The 15,042-nt window shown below is 48.0% G+C and overlaps 1 protein-coding gene across 1 annotated transcript in view; it reads right to left on the minus strand.

Annotated features, from left to right (window-relative positions):
• Positions 1–15,042, minus strand: part of GRIK3 (glutamate ionotropic receptor kainate type subunit 3) — a 233,838-nt gene that overhangs the window by 76,680 nt on the left and 142,116 nt on the right. Inside the window, exon 3 of the mRNA XM_007182541.3 lies at positions 4,200–4,457. Within this exon, the coding sequence (XP_007182603.2) occupies positions 4,200–4,457 (258 nt within the window). The remainder of the gene's footprint in view (positions 1–4,199; positions 4,458–15,042) is intronic.

Consider the following 15,042-nt stretch of genomic DNA (forward strand, 5'->3'; position numbering starts at 1 on the left):
AAGTCATGCTTTTCACTTACAAAGCACTTCTGCATTCATTACCCTATTTAAACATCTCCCTGTCCTAGAAGGCATACAGAGTAGGGGCTTTTGTTCCAATGTTACAGATAAACTGAGGCCCAAAGAGGTTAAGTGAGCCTCCCAAGATTTTGCAGCATGCCAGCAATGGGATCAAAATTCAAGACCAATTCTTTTTGGCTCTTAGGCTGGGCCCTTTTTCGTTACCTCAGCATTTTCTGAGCCCCTCCCTTTCACTCTTGATATAAATCTGTCTTTGTGCACGGGTTAGGTTAGGAAGGTGGCTATGTGGCAAAGCTCATAGGGCAAACACCGCTGGTCCCTGAAATAATCACTCTTGGTATTCTATAACTGATGAATTGGCATCCTGAAATCATGGGCCGAACTGATGACCAAAGTTGTTTGTATCCCTATTATCACTGGGTTTTCCTGGGCACACAAAAATCGTATTATAAACTCTCCAACCACAAGCCCTACAATCTGTGTTTCGCTTCCTGCCCCATATGGGATGTCTGCACCTAACAAATTCCACCTATAGTGATATGTAATTAATAAAGGCTCTTGCCCATGATTTGCCCTTGCTCCTGCCTCCTGACTAACCCTCCATGTGGCCCTGGGTGCCATGGTGTGCCCCCTTCTTCTTCTAGGGAACCGTAAGTGACAACTCTTCTTTCTATGCCATTGGCCTTTTCATATAATCACTTGGTCGTATCTACCCTTTAGATCCCAGGTACATTTTAAAACAGTTCTCCCTGCAGTGGATTGCAGTGATGACCCCAATTCTTCACCCCTCTCTACATCCCCATCCTTTGCCATGTAATTTTGCAGTGCCCTCCAGCTGCGGGGGCAGGTGACTTGCTCTACCCACGACACTGGGCTCAACCACGTCAACCGTTTTGGCCAATGGTGTATTAGCAGGCATGCCATAAGCAAACACTTGAAATGGAATTGCACACTGGGTTTGTTCTTTTCACCTCTGCCATCGTCATGACAACACGCCTGGGCTAGCCTGCTGGAGGATTGAGAGCCCAGCTACCCCACCATCTCAGCCAAGGCCAGTCTAGATCAGCCAGCAGTCAGTCGACCCCCGAGCAGGTGAGTGATCCAGCTGAGACCAGAACAACTGCCTGGCCAATCTCAGTCAGTCACTGACCCCACAGGCTTGTAAGCTAAATAAATGCTTATTATTTTAAGTCACTAAGTTTTGGGGTGATTTGTTACACAGAATTATTATAGAGATAGATAACTAACGTACCCTTTTCAAGCATACTAAGAGAACCATGATTTTGTTTGGGTGGCAACATGCCAGCCCTGAGACGTGACTCGGGATGGGTGAAAGCCAATCAGTGGCAGTCCCATTCCTATCTGAATGTGTTTAGGGTGGTAGGCGCAGACTCAATGAGCTGTATAGTGTGGTCTGTTGGAAGGTTATGAGACAGATTTTCCTCCCTGATGAGAGGCACGAACCACATTAAGAACAATCCCTTTGGCTTCTACCTCTTTCCTTACCACTTCCTGGGGTATCATCATGTGAGGATGTGATGCTTGGAGCTGCAGCAACTTTATTGTGACTATGAGGGGGAAAGTCAAGAGAACTGCAGTGATACTGACCCAGCACCTTGACTCTGCTGAACTGCTAAACCAGCCCTGGAAAGGCCCATCTCCAGACTTCTTGTCAGTGAGATAACTAAGCGGCTACTGCTCCAGTCAATCTGAGTTGGGTTGTCTGTTACTCACAGACAAAACATCCTAATGGAAACAACCCCCAAAGCAAACATAGCCAAAGTCGGCTATAAAGTGCTTCCCATTCCATGGGTTTGATGACCCACAAGCTGTCCTGTCCCTTTGAAATATCCTGATTCTGGGAGCATACTTCTTACTACTCACTATTCTTCATCAAAGTTATATTACTGTTTGACTGAATCCAACCCTGAATCCCTAGTACTAAGTTCTTCTTGACCAAACCAGCTCCATCACTGACTGCCCTAAGTTTTAAAATATTTGTTGAATTGAATTGAATTGAATATCAAGTTGAATCAAACTATAATTAAATACTACAGGAAAGAGTGTGTTGGGCACTGGAAAGGGTGAAGAAATGAAGATGTTATTCCATCTTCTTTTGAGAAGTTAATAGGGGAGTGAGTGCCCACCCAGAGGTCACTGGTCATCAGAGCTAAGAATCAAGTGATGTGTACATACAGTCAGAGCTAGACAGCCTTGGGGGGAGGAGGCTCCAGGCCTCAGCATCCGCTCTGACCAGTCTCACTGGCATCCACCTTCATGCCACAGCATCTTTTCCTCTGCAAAGCCTCTCCCGCTGCCCCCATCCAGCCTGGAGGCACCAGTACTGCTGGGCCGTGGTTTATGCCAGTGTCTGTTCTGACTACTCTGTGCCCGTGACACTCCTACAAATTTTCAATATTACCTGCTCACATCCAATTCTTTTCTTCCATTCTGGCCCCAAGTTCTCTTCCAAGCAGCCCCTTTGTTCCTGCCTGGACCAACATGGCCCCCTCTGCCTCAGTCTTCCTGCTCCAGGTTCTCCCTCCACCCCTCTGTATATTGCTGTCAGTGCCACCTTCTAAAACTCTGCTTTTATTATTCTGTTTCTTTGCTCAACAACACTCAATGGTCCCTGGCTGCTTACAAGGTAAAGTCTGAACTCTGAAGCTAGACAGCAGAGACCTTGCCCACAGCCTTATACATGCTGTTTATCTGACCTTTTCCTCCTACCCTCCATACTGGGATCCTTTTCCCTGCCAGGCTGTCCTCTTGAGGAGACCGCCAGGCACAGTCGCACCTCCTCATCTTGCTCGCACTGTTTCCCCTCCTGTAATGCCTTCGTGACTCCTCTCCTTGTCCATCCATCCTCAAGGCCAGGCTCATGTCTCTCCTCCTCTGGCAGATCAGCCCAGACTAGCCAAGGCCGTGGAGCTTCCTCTCCCCAGGCGCCTCTAGCTCTGACTGTATGTACACGTCACTTGGTTCTTAGCTCTGATGGCCCAGAAAGACCAGTGAGCTCTGGGTGTGCACTCACCCCACTTCAATATGACTAACTTCTCTAAAGAAGATGGAATAGCCACTTCTTTTTTTCTTCTTCCTTACCAGTGCCCAACGCATCCTTTCCTGCCATATTGAATTATAGTTTATTTCCATTTTATTTTCAGTTCAATTCAATTCAATTCAACCAAACATTTAAACGTCTGCATTGTACCAGGTGTTGTGCTAAACCCCAGAGGTACCAAAGACCCATGGTCTGGAAGCAGAAACAGGCTCAAAGATAGACAATCATTCACAGTGGTATGTTAAGACAGGCAAAACTACAGGGCCGCAGCAGCACCGCCATGACTTGGAGCTGGGCAGGAGTGGTTCTCAATAACTGGGGGCACTGAGCAGGGCTCGGGGTCTCTGCCATCCAGTATCTACTGTCCGGTGCTTTGGGTGTAGCAGGAACTCAAGACGTGCTTGTCGAATCCTGAGTTAACTAAATCTCTGATCGTCTTTTCTGAGGGATTCTCTCCCCACTATCCCGACTCCCCATTAGGAGGTAATCAAGAGCTGACACTGAATCACAGGCAGCTGAGCGCTGGAGGGTTCTCTCCAAGCGGGCTGCTGTAGCTCTTGACTTGTCATGTGGGAAGAGCAGGGCCAGACGGGTTAAGTGACTTGCCAAGGTCACTCTCTTAAGAGGCAGGGCTAAGAAATGTCTTGGGACTTGAGTCTTTGGAAAGAAAGAGGAGGAGAGGGAACAGCTCCGTGCTGCCCAGCTAGTAAGCGCAGAGCCTGCGCGCACCACGTACTGTTTGGTCTGAGTCCAGAGTCTGCGCTCGTAGCCAGCGCGGAGTTGGATGCGTTTGCTGCAGAGGAGAATGTGTGAATGGAGGGTGCAGGTAGGTGTGGGCGTGGCCGTGCAGGCGTGAGTGCAGATTGGAGCATGCTGCTGGGGTGGAGGCGGGAGTGTAGGGCAGGTGTGAAGTGGGCTGGGCTGGGTGAGTGTGGCTGGCATGTACCGGGCTGCGGGTGAGTGCAGGCCGAGCATCAGTGTGACTAGATGAGGCTTGGGTGTAAGTGTGGACTTTCTCCCCAGGGGCAGCTGAGTTGAGCGAGCAGCAAAGAGCCCGATCCTGGGGCTCTGCCGCCCTCATCTCCTGCCCTTGGCCCAGCCAGGCCTGGCTACCCACCTGTGCTGTCGTCATAGACCACGGTGGCCGACCGCCACTTGAGGTACTGGACCAGGTCGAGGATGGCATGGCTGAGAGAGGCGTAGTCCGGGTACAGGTTCACATAGAAGGTGTCTTTGTTGTCCGGTGGGTGGTGCTTCCAGCGCAGCTGGATGTGGGGCACCTCCAGCGCATTGCAGATGGATTGCACGGCATTGGTGCAGGAGCCCTGGGATGGCCCAAAGATCGCCACCACCCCCAGTGCCAGCTGGTCACAGGCTGCAACAGAAAGAGGGAGGGAAGGCTGGTACAGGGGTCAGTGCTGTCTCATCAGGCATCTGGGCACTGGGGGCATGGGGAGCAGTCATCTTGAAAACCCCTCTGAGGTGGGCGACTGATGAGCTCTCTGAATCTCAGTTTCCTCATCTGGAAACTGGGGTTGTAATAGCCCACACCTTAGAGAATCATAGGGAAGTTGAATGAGATAATGAGTATACACTGTTGGTGGGAATATAAGTTGGTGCAGCCACTATGGAGAACAGTATGGAGGTTCCTTAAAAAGCTAAAAATAGACCTACCATATAATCCATCAATCCCACTCCTGGGCATATGTCCAGAGAACACTCTAATTCGAAAAGATACATACACCCTATTGTTCATTACAGCACTATTTACAATAGTCAAAACATGGACACAACCTGAATGTCCATCGACAGATGAATGGATAAAGAAGATGTGGCATACACACACACACACACACACACACACACACACACACACAAGATGGAATATTACTCAGCCATAAAAAATGAAATAATGCCATTTGCAGCAACATGGATGGACCCAGAGATTATCATAATAAGTGAAATAAGCTAGACAGAGAAAGATGAATATCATATGATATCGCTTATATGTGAAATCTAAAAAAATGATACAAACGAACTTATTTACAAAACAGAAATAGACCCACAGACATCGAAAACAAACTTATGGTTGCCAAAGGGGAAAGAGGGGCAGGGATAAGTTAGGAGTTTGGGATTAACAGATATACTATACTATATATGAAATAGATAAACAACAAGGACCTACTGCATAGCACAGGGAACTATACTCAATAGTTTATATGTATGTGTATATATATGTGTGTGAATGTGTGTATAACAGAATCACTTTGCTCTACACCTGAATCTAACACAACTATACTTCAATTCAAAAAAAAAAAGACACAGCATAGCACTCGTGAAATAGAAATGACGATTACTCTTATGTTACCATCTCTGTGATTAGCATCACCAGCTCTGTCCCTGGTCCTGTTCTCGGGGGGAAATTGAGAAACATATAGGAACGAAACACCTACCTGCTGGTGACTCTTAAACCTCCAGCCCCACCCGTTCCCTAGCATCCAACTTGTACATCTCACCTCTCACTCACCATCACTATTTGGATGCCTAAGTGGCATCTCAGACCTAACGTGTTCAACACGTCACCCCCTCTTCTCCTCCCAGCCTCCCCCATCCCAGTAAACGGCAGCTCCACTGTCCCAGTGCCTTATGCCCCAAACCCTGGTTTTGTCTTGACTCCTTTCCTCTCATATCCCACAACCCAGCCCATCAGCAACTCCTGCTGCCTCTCCTTCAAAGCATATCAGAATCTGACCACTTCTCTCCACTCCCACCCCCGTCCAAGCCACCATCATCTTTTGCTTGCCTTACTGCAGAAGCCTCCTCACCGGTTCTGCCTTCCTCCGTAATCCTCCTGCCATCTTACCTTTCACAACCTAGGGGGATGACATCACTCCTTTGCTCCAAGGGCTCCCGCTTCACTCAGTCTCGCAGCCAAAGTCCTTACAGTGGTTAATGAGGCCCTACTTGTTGCAGCTCCTCCCCACCCTGTCCCCGTCCCCACTACCACTTTCTGGCTTCCTCTCACATCCTTCTCTCCCTTCCTCACAACACTCAAGCCCCACTGGCTTCCACAATGTTCCTCAAACATGCTTAGCACACTCATGCCTCAGGGCCTTTGCACGTGCTGTCCCCTTTGGCTGGAATGCTCTTCCCTCAGATATCCACATGACTCCTTCCTTCCCTTCCTCCAAGTCTCTGCATCTTTGCGTCTTATTAGAAACACATCACTACCCAACCTGTAATAGCAATCCCTGTCCAGCCACACTCCCGAAAACCCACATCTGCTTTGTTTCTTTATCTATTAAATGACCACTGAAGTCTTGTTCATTTGTTGACTTTCTCCTCCCACTAGAATGTGGTAAGCTCCAGAGAGGCAAGAGCTTGATCTGTGTTGTTTATTGCTGTTTCAACAGTGCTTAAATCTGGTCTGAGTAGGTGCTGAGTGAATGGATGCTGAATCCCTGCCTTCAAACAGCTCACATTCCTGGGGGAGGCCCAAGGACTCAGGCAGGTCAGACGGCAGATGCTCCTGGGAAGGGCAAGCATCAGTGGGCACAGCAGAGCATGAAATGAGCAGAAACGAGGGCAGCTGGGCCTCACAGCAGGGCATAGGCTTACAGGGATTGTGTCTAAAAGATCCATAAAGTGGAACCTCTCAGGGGCAGTCATGGGCTCCCCAGGAGCCACTGCCCTTTCTCTGGCAACTGTCTCTAGTTTTCCTCTGGGCTCCACTGCCTTTCCCACTTCCCATCCCGGAGGGGTAGTGCGAGGGACCCAGACCCCAGCCGACTGCTCACTCACTGCCCCCAGGCCACAGACATTGGTTTGGAGGATGGTCATGTGACCAGTTGGAGCCAACGGGATGGCAGGAGTCCTCCCACTGAAAAGGGGGAACTTCCTGCTATAACTGGACCTGGGAGGAGGTAAGATGTGGAGGTGGAGTAGCCCCCTGTGCTCACAGAAAAATCACAGTGCTTGTCTGTGAACAGAGTCAGTGTGGAGGACAGAAGAGCTAAGAGAGAGAAAGAAGTGTGAGCCCCGTGATCAAGTGGAACCCTGGACTTTGGTTACATGGACCAATACATTCTCTTTTTGCTTAAGCAAGTTAGGATTTGGCTTTCTGTCACTTGCAACCATCAACGGCGCATCAGCACACCCACCAGCCTGTGGCCATGGGAATGACACTACGTGCACACGTATGAACATATGATGCATGTAGGAGGAGGCAAAACATGGATACACAGTGGATTCAGACACATCCTTGCTGCCTCAAGAGCCTCTGGGAATGACCTACTGGGCTCAGGCTCACCCCTAAGATTTGCAAGGCCCAGGGCCAAAGAACAAAGAGAGGCCCACATACCAAGTGGCTAAATATTTAAATGTTTTTAAGTCAAGCTAACAAACTGTTAAATAAAACATGTGCTTTTCTCCTACCTTGGCAAATATGCCTTCCTAACAACCTGGAAAGTCAGGTGAGAACGGAGACTTCTCCTCCTCAGTGATGTGGGGAGAGAAGGCACCAGCCTCCACACTGCCCCCTCCTTTGACCACTGGTTCCACCCTGAACCATAAAGGGCCTTGAACTTTCCATGTGGACACCCCACTTCTTATGTCCAAGCTCTGTCCACACTCCTTGCAAACAGCTGTCTCTTGATCACCCCTACATAGGGCCTAGGAGTGTGACCATGGGAGTGTGGTTCTCCCTCCAGAGGACAGGCCAGGTCAGAGGCTCGTGCAGGCCTAGAGATGGGCACAGAGCCAAGTGGGCAGGAAATTCAGGGTTCTAGATACTTGGAGCAAAGACTAGAAGGGCAGGGCACAGGCTCCTGGTGGGCAAGTCCCCTTGGTCTGACTGGCCCCTTGTACTCAGAGGGGACATCAACCAGGGGAGGGTAAGGGCAGCCCCTCCAAAGCACAGGCCCTGGGAAAGAGCCCCTCTTGCCTGGGCTAAGGGATCCAAAGATACGGGGTGGTTTGAATTGGTCATAATGTATGGTCTTCAGGGTATTTTTCCTCTCCACTGACATCCACCCCTCCTCCCTTACTGCCTCCTAGGAATAGGAGATATTGTATAACGTAGTTATTTCTCCTGAAATTTGTACTTCCCCCAAGAACATCAGAGAATGCCACTTATGGTCTGGGTGAAAGAGCACTCCAGGGGGTAGGCTAGTTATTGCCAGAAGTCTGCTGGAAGCACCTGGAACACGGGACAGCACAGCCATGTGTGGAAGGTAGCAGGTCCAGCACAGAGGGCATCTCCTGGGTGACCAGGATTCCTCATGGCCAATGCCAAGTGCAAGAGAGGACACACAATAGGGCACATGGTGCCTTCCTGGTGCTCCTACAGTGGTGGGACTGGAGATCAAGTCTGGGAAGCACTGTTTCGTCCCTGCTATTGTCACCCTAGAGTGAATAAACCTCGGGCAGCACTCTGTGTGACTGTGTGTGACATAAACCCTAGAGATAATAAATGCTTCAAAAATTGGAACTCTAGGTTTGTTGGTAAATGGTCCAATTTGGGGACAGTTCTTTTCAGGGCCCGTGCCCCAAAGAGGCCATGCCCTGACCTATACTCTCACTGCCCATTCATACTGTTCTTCTGCTCTCTGGGTTTACTGAATGTCTCTCTGACCACTCGCCCCCTTATAAGCAGGTGCTCCCTGAGCATTTTGTAGCCATAGAGACTGGACACCAATATGGAAGAGATGATGATAGTGAGGGACAACCATCCAGGCCTGGTCACTTCCTCTTGCCCAAACCTGAAGATGTAGGCACCCTGTGAAATCTGTAGGTTTCTCTCATGCTCTACCTCCTCTTTCTGTTTTGAACCTCCTAGCGGTCCTCTGATGTCCCTGGTTTCCAGTCTACTATCTACTGTCTCTACTCTTTTTCTTTTCCTTCTAGGACCTTCTGATTGATGACTTGGTTGAATAACTTTTGTGTCTCATTCCCTCCCACTACCCCTTCCAAGAACCTGTCTTTTGGATTTCCTACTTTGATCCATACCCTGAAGCAGGCAGGCAAATGCTGCCCTGCCACCTCCATCCTCACCCAGCCCAGCTGCTTAGGTCATGCCCGCTGCCCAGGCCCAAGGTCTGGGGATCCTCTTTGACCGAGGCAAGGGAGAGTGGACCCACCACAAATTATGATGATGCAGAGGATTGTAAGAGGGATCTTGAAGGAAGTGATTTTGATTTTGACATCGATTGTGATGATGATGATAAAGGTAACTGTAATGATAGCTGTGATAGTCGTGATGGTGAAGACCATATTGTGAGGCTGTTGATGATCATGGTGATGGCACTGATGAGGGTGGAAAGGTGACGACGTTATAACAATGGTGGGATGGTGATGAGGAGACTGATGATGATAAATATGTCAATGTCACGACAGTAATGGTGATGATGCCGGTAGGAATGATGATGGTGATGTAAGTGCTGATGAGAAGGAGGTGACAACGATGTTGATGGTGATGACAGTAAGGGTGGTGATGATGTCGGTGGTGATGAGAGGTGATGATGAAGATGCTGATGCCATGACAGTGATGGTGACGTTGGCAAGGATGTGAATGGGGTTGATAACAATTTTGATGGCATTGATAAGATCGGTCACGATGATGTTAATGCCATGACTGTGACAGGGATGAGGGAAGCAGGAATGGTGGTGATGTTGCTGGTACTGATGAGATTGGTGATGATGAAGAGGCTGCTGTCACTGCAGTGATTGTGATGACGATAGGAGGGGTGATGACGCTGGTGCTGATGTGAAGAGCGGAGGTGATACCATGGCTGACAGTGATAACAGTAACTGTGGTGATACTGCATTGGTTTTGATAGTGGCGACGACAGTGTGATATGATCCTGATGACCACACTGGGGTTCATTCTCCCAGAGATGCAATGATTAGATCTCACTGCTGGGTGGCAGGAGGCGTCAGTCCTGCCCTTCACCTATGTCTTCTCCACGGCCTCTCTCCACATCCCTTTTCCTGTCCCTTCCATGTTCCTTCCACCCTCTGAGGAGCTTCCAGCCTGGAAGGACACTGCTGCCCCAAAGGGACCAGGGTAGGGTTACAGCAGCAGTAGCCGTAGCAGCTTTATCTCCAGATGTTTCCAGGGCAGCAGCCAACTCTTGTTCTGGCAGCCCTGAGCACGCACAGCGGTAATTATATTATTTGTGGCTTCAGTTTTGAATCCATTTTCTGATCATTTCATAGTAACTCAGTGGTTCACGGTCATTGCAGGAGTCCACAGCCTGAATGCAGCTCCCCCCCACCCCCTTTGCATGGCAATTGTAGTTATAGCAAAAATTATCCCGATCAATGTGTGTCTTAAAAGGAATTGAGCAGCCCAGAGAATAAGTGGAGGCAGAGGAGCCCGGGGAGGGCTGGGTCGATTCCAGGCCCACTCCGGTCAGGCTTGGAAGAAAACACAGACGTTCTCTGGGTTGTTGGCTCAGGCACTGCCTGGAAGTCACTGATCTTTTAATTTTCCACAAAACGTTTAAAACTAAAGACAATAAGTGAAAGTCCCTGTTCATGGGGAAAGGCCTCCTGGGCCTCATGTGGAGGAAAGGACTCATTCAACCAGAGCTGGCAGGGCAGGTGGCGCCAGGCTCCGTGCCTCTGCATCCCCTCAACCCACATGGCCCGAGGTGGCTGGATCAAGCCGTGATGAGAACCTCTGCCTAGGGAAAATGAATTATCATTGGGTTAATTAGAATGAGGCCCAAGTTCACCCCTCTGGAAGAGTCCTAATGATACTCCCGAGGAATACATTTTGAAAAACCAAAGATCAAAAGAAAAAATAAAGATCACAGAACATGGGGTTCCCTGAGGGATGGAGGGTCCCCAGTGGGGAGCATGATCCAACAGCAGAAATGCCTCCAGGGTCAGACAGGGGTGCTTCTAACCACAGCAGGGGTCTGTCTTAGGTATATTATCAAAAGGACATTAAGGGAGAGTGACAGTAGAGAGAAGCCACTTACATTTTTTTATTGAGATATAATGCAATTCAGTAAAGTGCGTTAATTTTCAGCACAGACTTTTATGAATTTTTACGTATAACTGAACTCATGTAACTACTACTTAGATCAAAACATAGAACACTTCCAACACTTAAGAAGGTTCCGTCTTCCCTTTTCCAGTTCATGTCCCTCTTCCAGAGGCGACCACTGTTCATTCACTCAACAATATGTCTGTGAGCCTCATCTGTGATGGTGTGCGTAGCAAGAGCTGGTTCTGTTTTTATTGCTGATTCAATTCCATTGTATAACTGTACCCCCCACCTATCTATTCTTCTGTTGACGGACCTTTCATTTATTTCCAGCTTTTGGCTATTATCAAGAAAGTGGCTAGGAACAACCTTCCAGACATACATTTCGCTTTAGTAGATACTTCCAAACAGTTCTCCTGAGAAATTGAACCAGTTTTCACTTCCACCAGCATTGTGTAGAGAAAATAAACCTCACCTCCTACCTCCCACCCGACCCAGAAAATCAATTTGAGATAGATCATAGAGTTAACTATGAAAGATAAAACAATAGAGCTTCCAGAAGAGAACACAGGAGAATATCTTTATGACCTTAGGATAGACAAAAACAGAACACAAAAGGCATTAGCCATAATGGAAAATATTGATAAATTGGACTCCTTTAAATGAAAAACTTTGCTCCTCAAAAGATACTACCAAGAGAGTGAAAAGGCAAGCTCATCTGTAACAGATATATGCAATATGTATATCCAGCAAAGGACACGTATCCAGAATATATAAAAGACTCATACAAATCAATACGAAAATGACAAGCAACTCAATTTTCAAAAGTGGTTGAAAGCCTCCAAAAGGCACTCCAAGAAAAGGTAGCTCCAAATGATCTATTAGCATCTGATAAGATGCTCAATATCTCTGGTCATCAGGGAAATAACAAAATAAAACCACAGTGAGACAACCGCCACATAAACCACCGAAAATAAAATGGATTTTACCACGAGTTAGCAAAGATGTGGAGCAACTACTACTGTCTTGCATTACTGGGGGGAGTGTCAACTGGTACAGCAACTTTGGAAAACTGTTACGCTGAACATATGTACATTGGATGACCTCACATTTCTACTCCTAGGTATCCAATGGAAAACGTGCATGTTTGTGCGCCAAAAGACATCGATGAGAATTTTCATAGCAGAACTACTCTGTGGCCTTAAATGGAAACAACTCAAATGCTCAACAGTAAATTTGATTTTTAAAAACTGTGGTCTATTCATATAATGGAACACTACACAACAATGAAGAACGAGAGACTACTGTTACGTCCAACCACATAGATGAATCTCACCGATCTACTGTAGGGTGAAAGAAGCAAGACTCACAAAAGTACACATTGGTATTCTATTCATGTAAAGTTCAAAAACAGGCAAAACTGGTGTATGACACCAGCAGTCAGAACCGTGATTCTACAGAATGGTAGTGAGCAGGCAAAGGGATGTGCAATCTAGCGGAAGAGATGGACGATAATCACATAATTATACCCACACACCCACACCCACACCCACACCACCAGCGGTCAGGGATGTGAAAAAAAGGTCCAGAGTGTTATAAGATGGAAGCAGGGAGACCTGACCTTGTCCAGGAACTTGTGGAGGGCTCCCCCGAGGACCAGAAGGCTGGGAGGAGAAGGAGGAGTTCTTTAGACAAAGAGGTGGGATGGGGAAAGGGAATTATAAGCAGAGGGAACAGCATGTGCAAAAGCCCTGAGGTGGGAGGAAGCATGGCACCTGAGGACGGCAGGGATGGCTAGAACCCAGAGACTGAGGGAGCCAGTGGCACAGATGTGGCTGGAGGGTCACGTCAGTGCTGGACTAGGTAGGCCCTCCAACAAACAAGGCACGTGACCTGCTGTAGGATGGGGAGGGGCTGTGGCTTTGGTCACTTGGACCCATCTGGCTGGACTTCCAGAGCTGAGCGTTTCTGTCTCGGGTCTACTCACCCGCCGCCAGGCAACTCCACATAGTGTGGGACTGTGAGCCCCTGCTGGAGGAAGTGTCTCAGCAGGCTCTGAGGCTCTGTCCCGGGCTCACTGCCGGGCAAGGTCCTTGTGCTGAGTGGCATGTGCGCCACTCAAGAGTCATCTATTCCTTTAGTGAATTTTAGACAAAAGAGACAGAAGACACAACCCAGCCTTTAGTGGGGTGGTGTCCACGCGGGCCTCTCCGTTCCGTCTCCGGGCATTTGTTCTGTGTCTTGACCTTTTCACTGAGTAGTTTTGATTGAGGTCAGTCATTTTCTAGCTGGACAAGGCTGGGCAGAGGGTGCCGGCGTGGACTGTCAGCGGGGAGAAGGAGACCTGACCCCACAGTGATGGCTGCAGTGCATGCTGGGAAAGAGCCAGGAGGATGTGGGCAGGGAGGAGTGCACGTCAGCACGGGCAGAGGAGGGATGGAGTGATGCGCGAAGGACCACTCTACAAGGCTAGCAGGGTGGGGTGCCTCTAGCTTGTGTGCAGGTTGGCCCTGAGGCAGTGGCCTCTAAAATGTCAGTGACAGCTGTGTTCCATGCCAGGAAACCCCTGACCTTCTGCACACAAGGCAAGGAGAAGCAGGGCGGGCGAGACAGGGACCCGCAGTGGGAAAGCGCCTGAAGGTGTGAGGCCCCTGACCTGATGGCTCAGGGAGTGGAGAGCAAGGCAGCCAATGTAATAAGAACAAGTCCAATGGTACTTCGTATGTGCCAGGCACTGTCCTACGCACTTCACAGAAGTGTGCCCATTTTGTAGACGAAAAAAAGCTGAGGCACTAGGTGTTTTGTGCAAGGTCACACAACTAATATCAGAATGGACAGAGTGCAGTTCCAGGATGTCTGGCTCCAAGCCCATGCTTCTCTGCCTTTCTATACTGAGGTGTTGACCCTCAATGGGGTTTTGGAAGACAGAGATGGCAGCAGGCAGCACCTTGGCAGGTCTGTACCTGAGAGCCCAGGAGACCTTGATTAGCCACTGGGAACCCCTTAGAAAGACCAAGGGGATCTTGCGGATGGACCTGTCTCCCCAAGATGCATGGATAATGCTGTCAGCTCAGCTGACAAGGATTCTGGGCAATGATGCTCAGCCTCCCAGGCCCCATTCTCCCACTACTCATTCATTGATTCATTCAATGGTCATTTCATTGAACACTTAATATATACCAGTCTTTTAGGTGCCAGGGCTATATCAGTTAAGAAGAAGGAGCCTTCCTCTCAGCTGTGTTGGAGAGGAGGAGAAAGACATTAAATACACACAATTATTTAATTACAAATTGTGATAAGGGCCTTGAAGAAGGGAAGCAAGGGGCTATGATAGCATACGATAGGAAGGATGACCCTGGGAATGAGATTCCTTAGGTCTGAGGGTTTTTTTTAATAGAGTTCCATGGAACTCTAGGGTTCTATGGAAGTTATTTCCAGACTTTAAGTTAAATGCCAGTTACACATATATATGAATGATATTTTTAAAGACAGCAACAAAAGAGCATACTGGTATACTCAAATGTGCTATATGCCACATTGGAACCTGCTAGCTCATTCAGGTATTGACAAGTTACCTTTTTTTTTTAGTGAGGATCTTAGAATAAAGTTCTTCAGTCCTTTCTGTGCAGTCATTGGAGTTTATTGTAAACGTGTCACTAACGCGAAAGAACACAGCCCAATATTTTATTTTTGATTTCTTAAAATTCAGGTATGGGGAAAACTATTTGATTGGATTTACTACAATTATTTTTGTGAATTATGGTTTTCTTGTTATTATGCAGCCAAAAAAAAAAAATATGGAAACGTACTGAATGCTGAAGCCAATGTCAGACTTCAAGTGTCATCCACAGCTGGGGTCAAATTGTTGTACCCATAGCAGCAGCTGTTTTTGTTTTTAGTAAGTCTTTTTATGGCAAGTAAGTGTTGCATATTTGAACTTCTACATAATCTGTTTTATGTATATTTT

This window comes from Balaenoptera acutorostrata, chromosome 1, assembly GCF_949987535.1.
Source record: "Balaenoptera acutorostrata chromosome 1, mBalAcu1.1, whole genome shotgun sequence".
Taxonomy (NCBI): Eukaryota; Metazoa; Chordata; class Mammalia; order Artiodactyla; family Balaenopteridae; genus Balaenoptera; species Balaenoptera acutorostrata.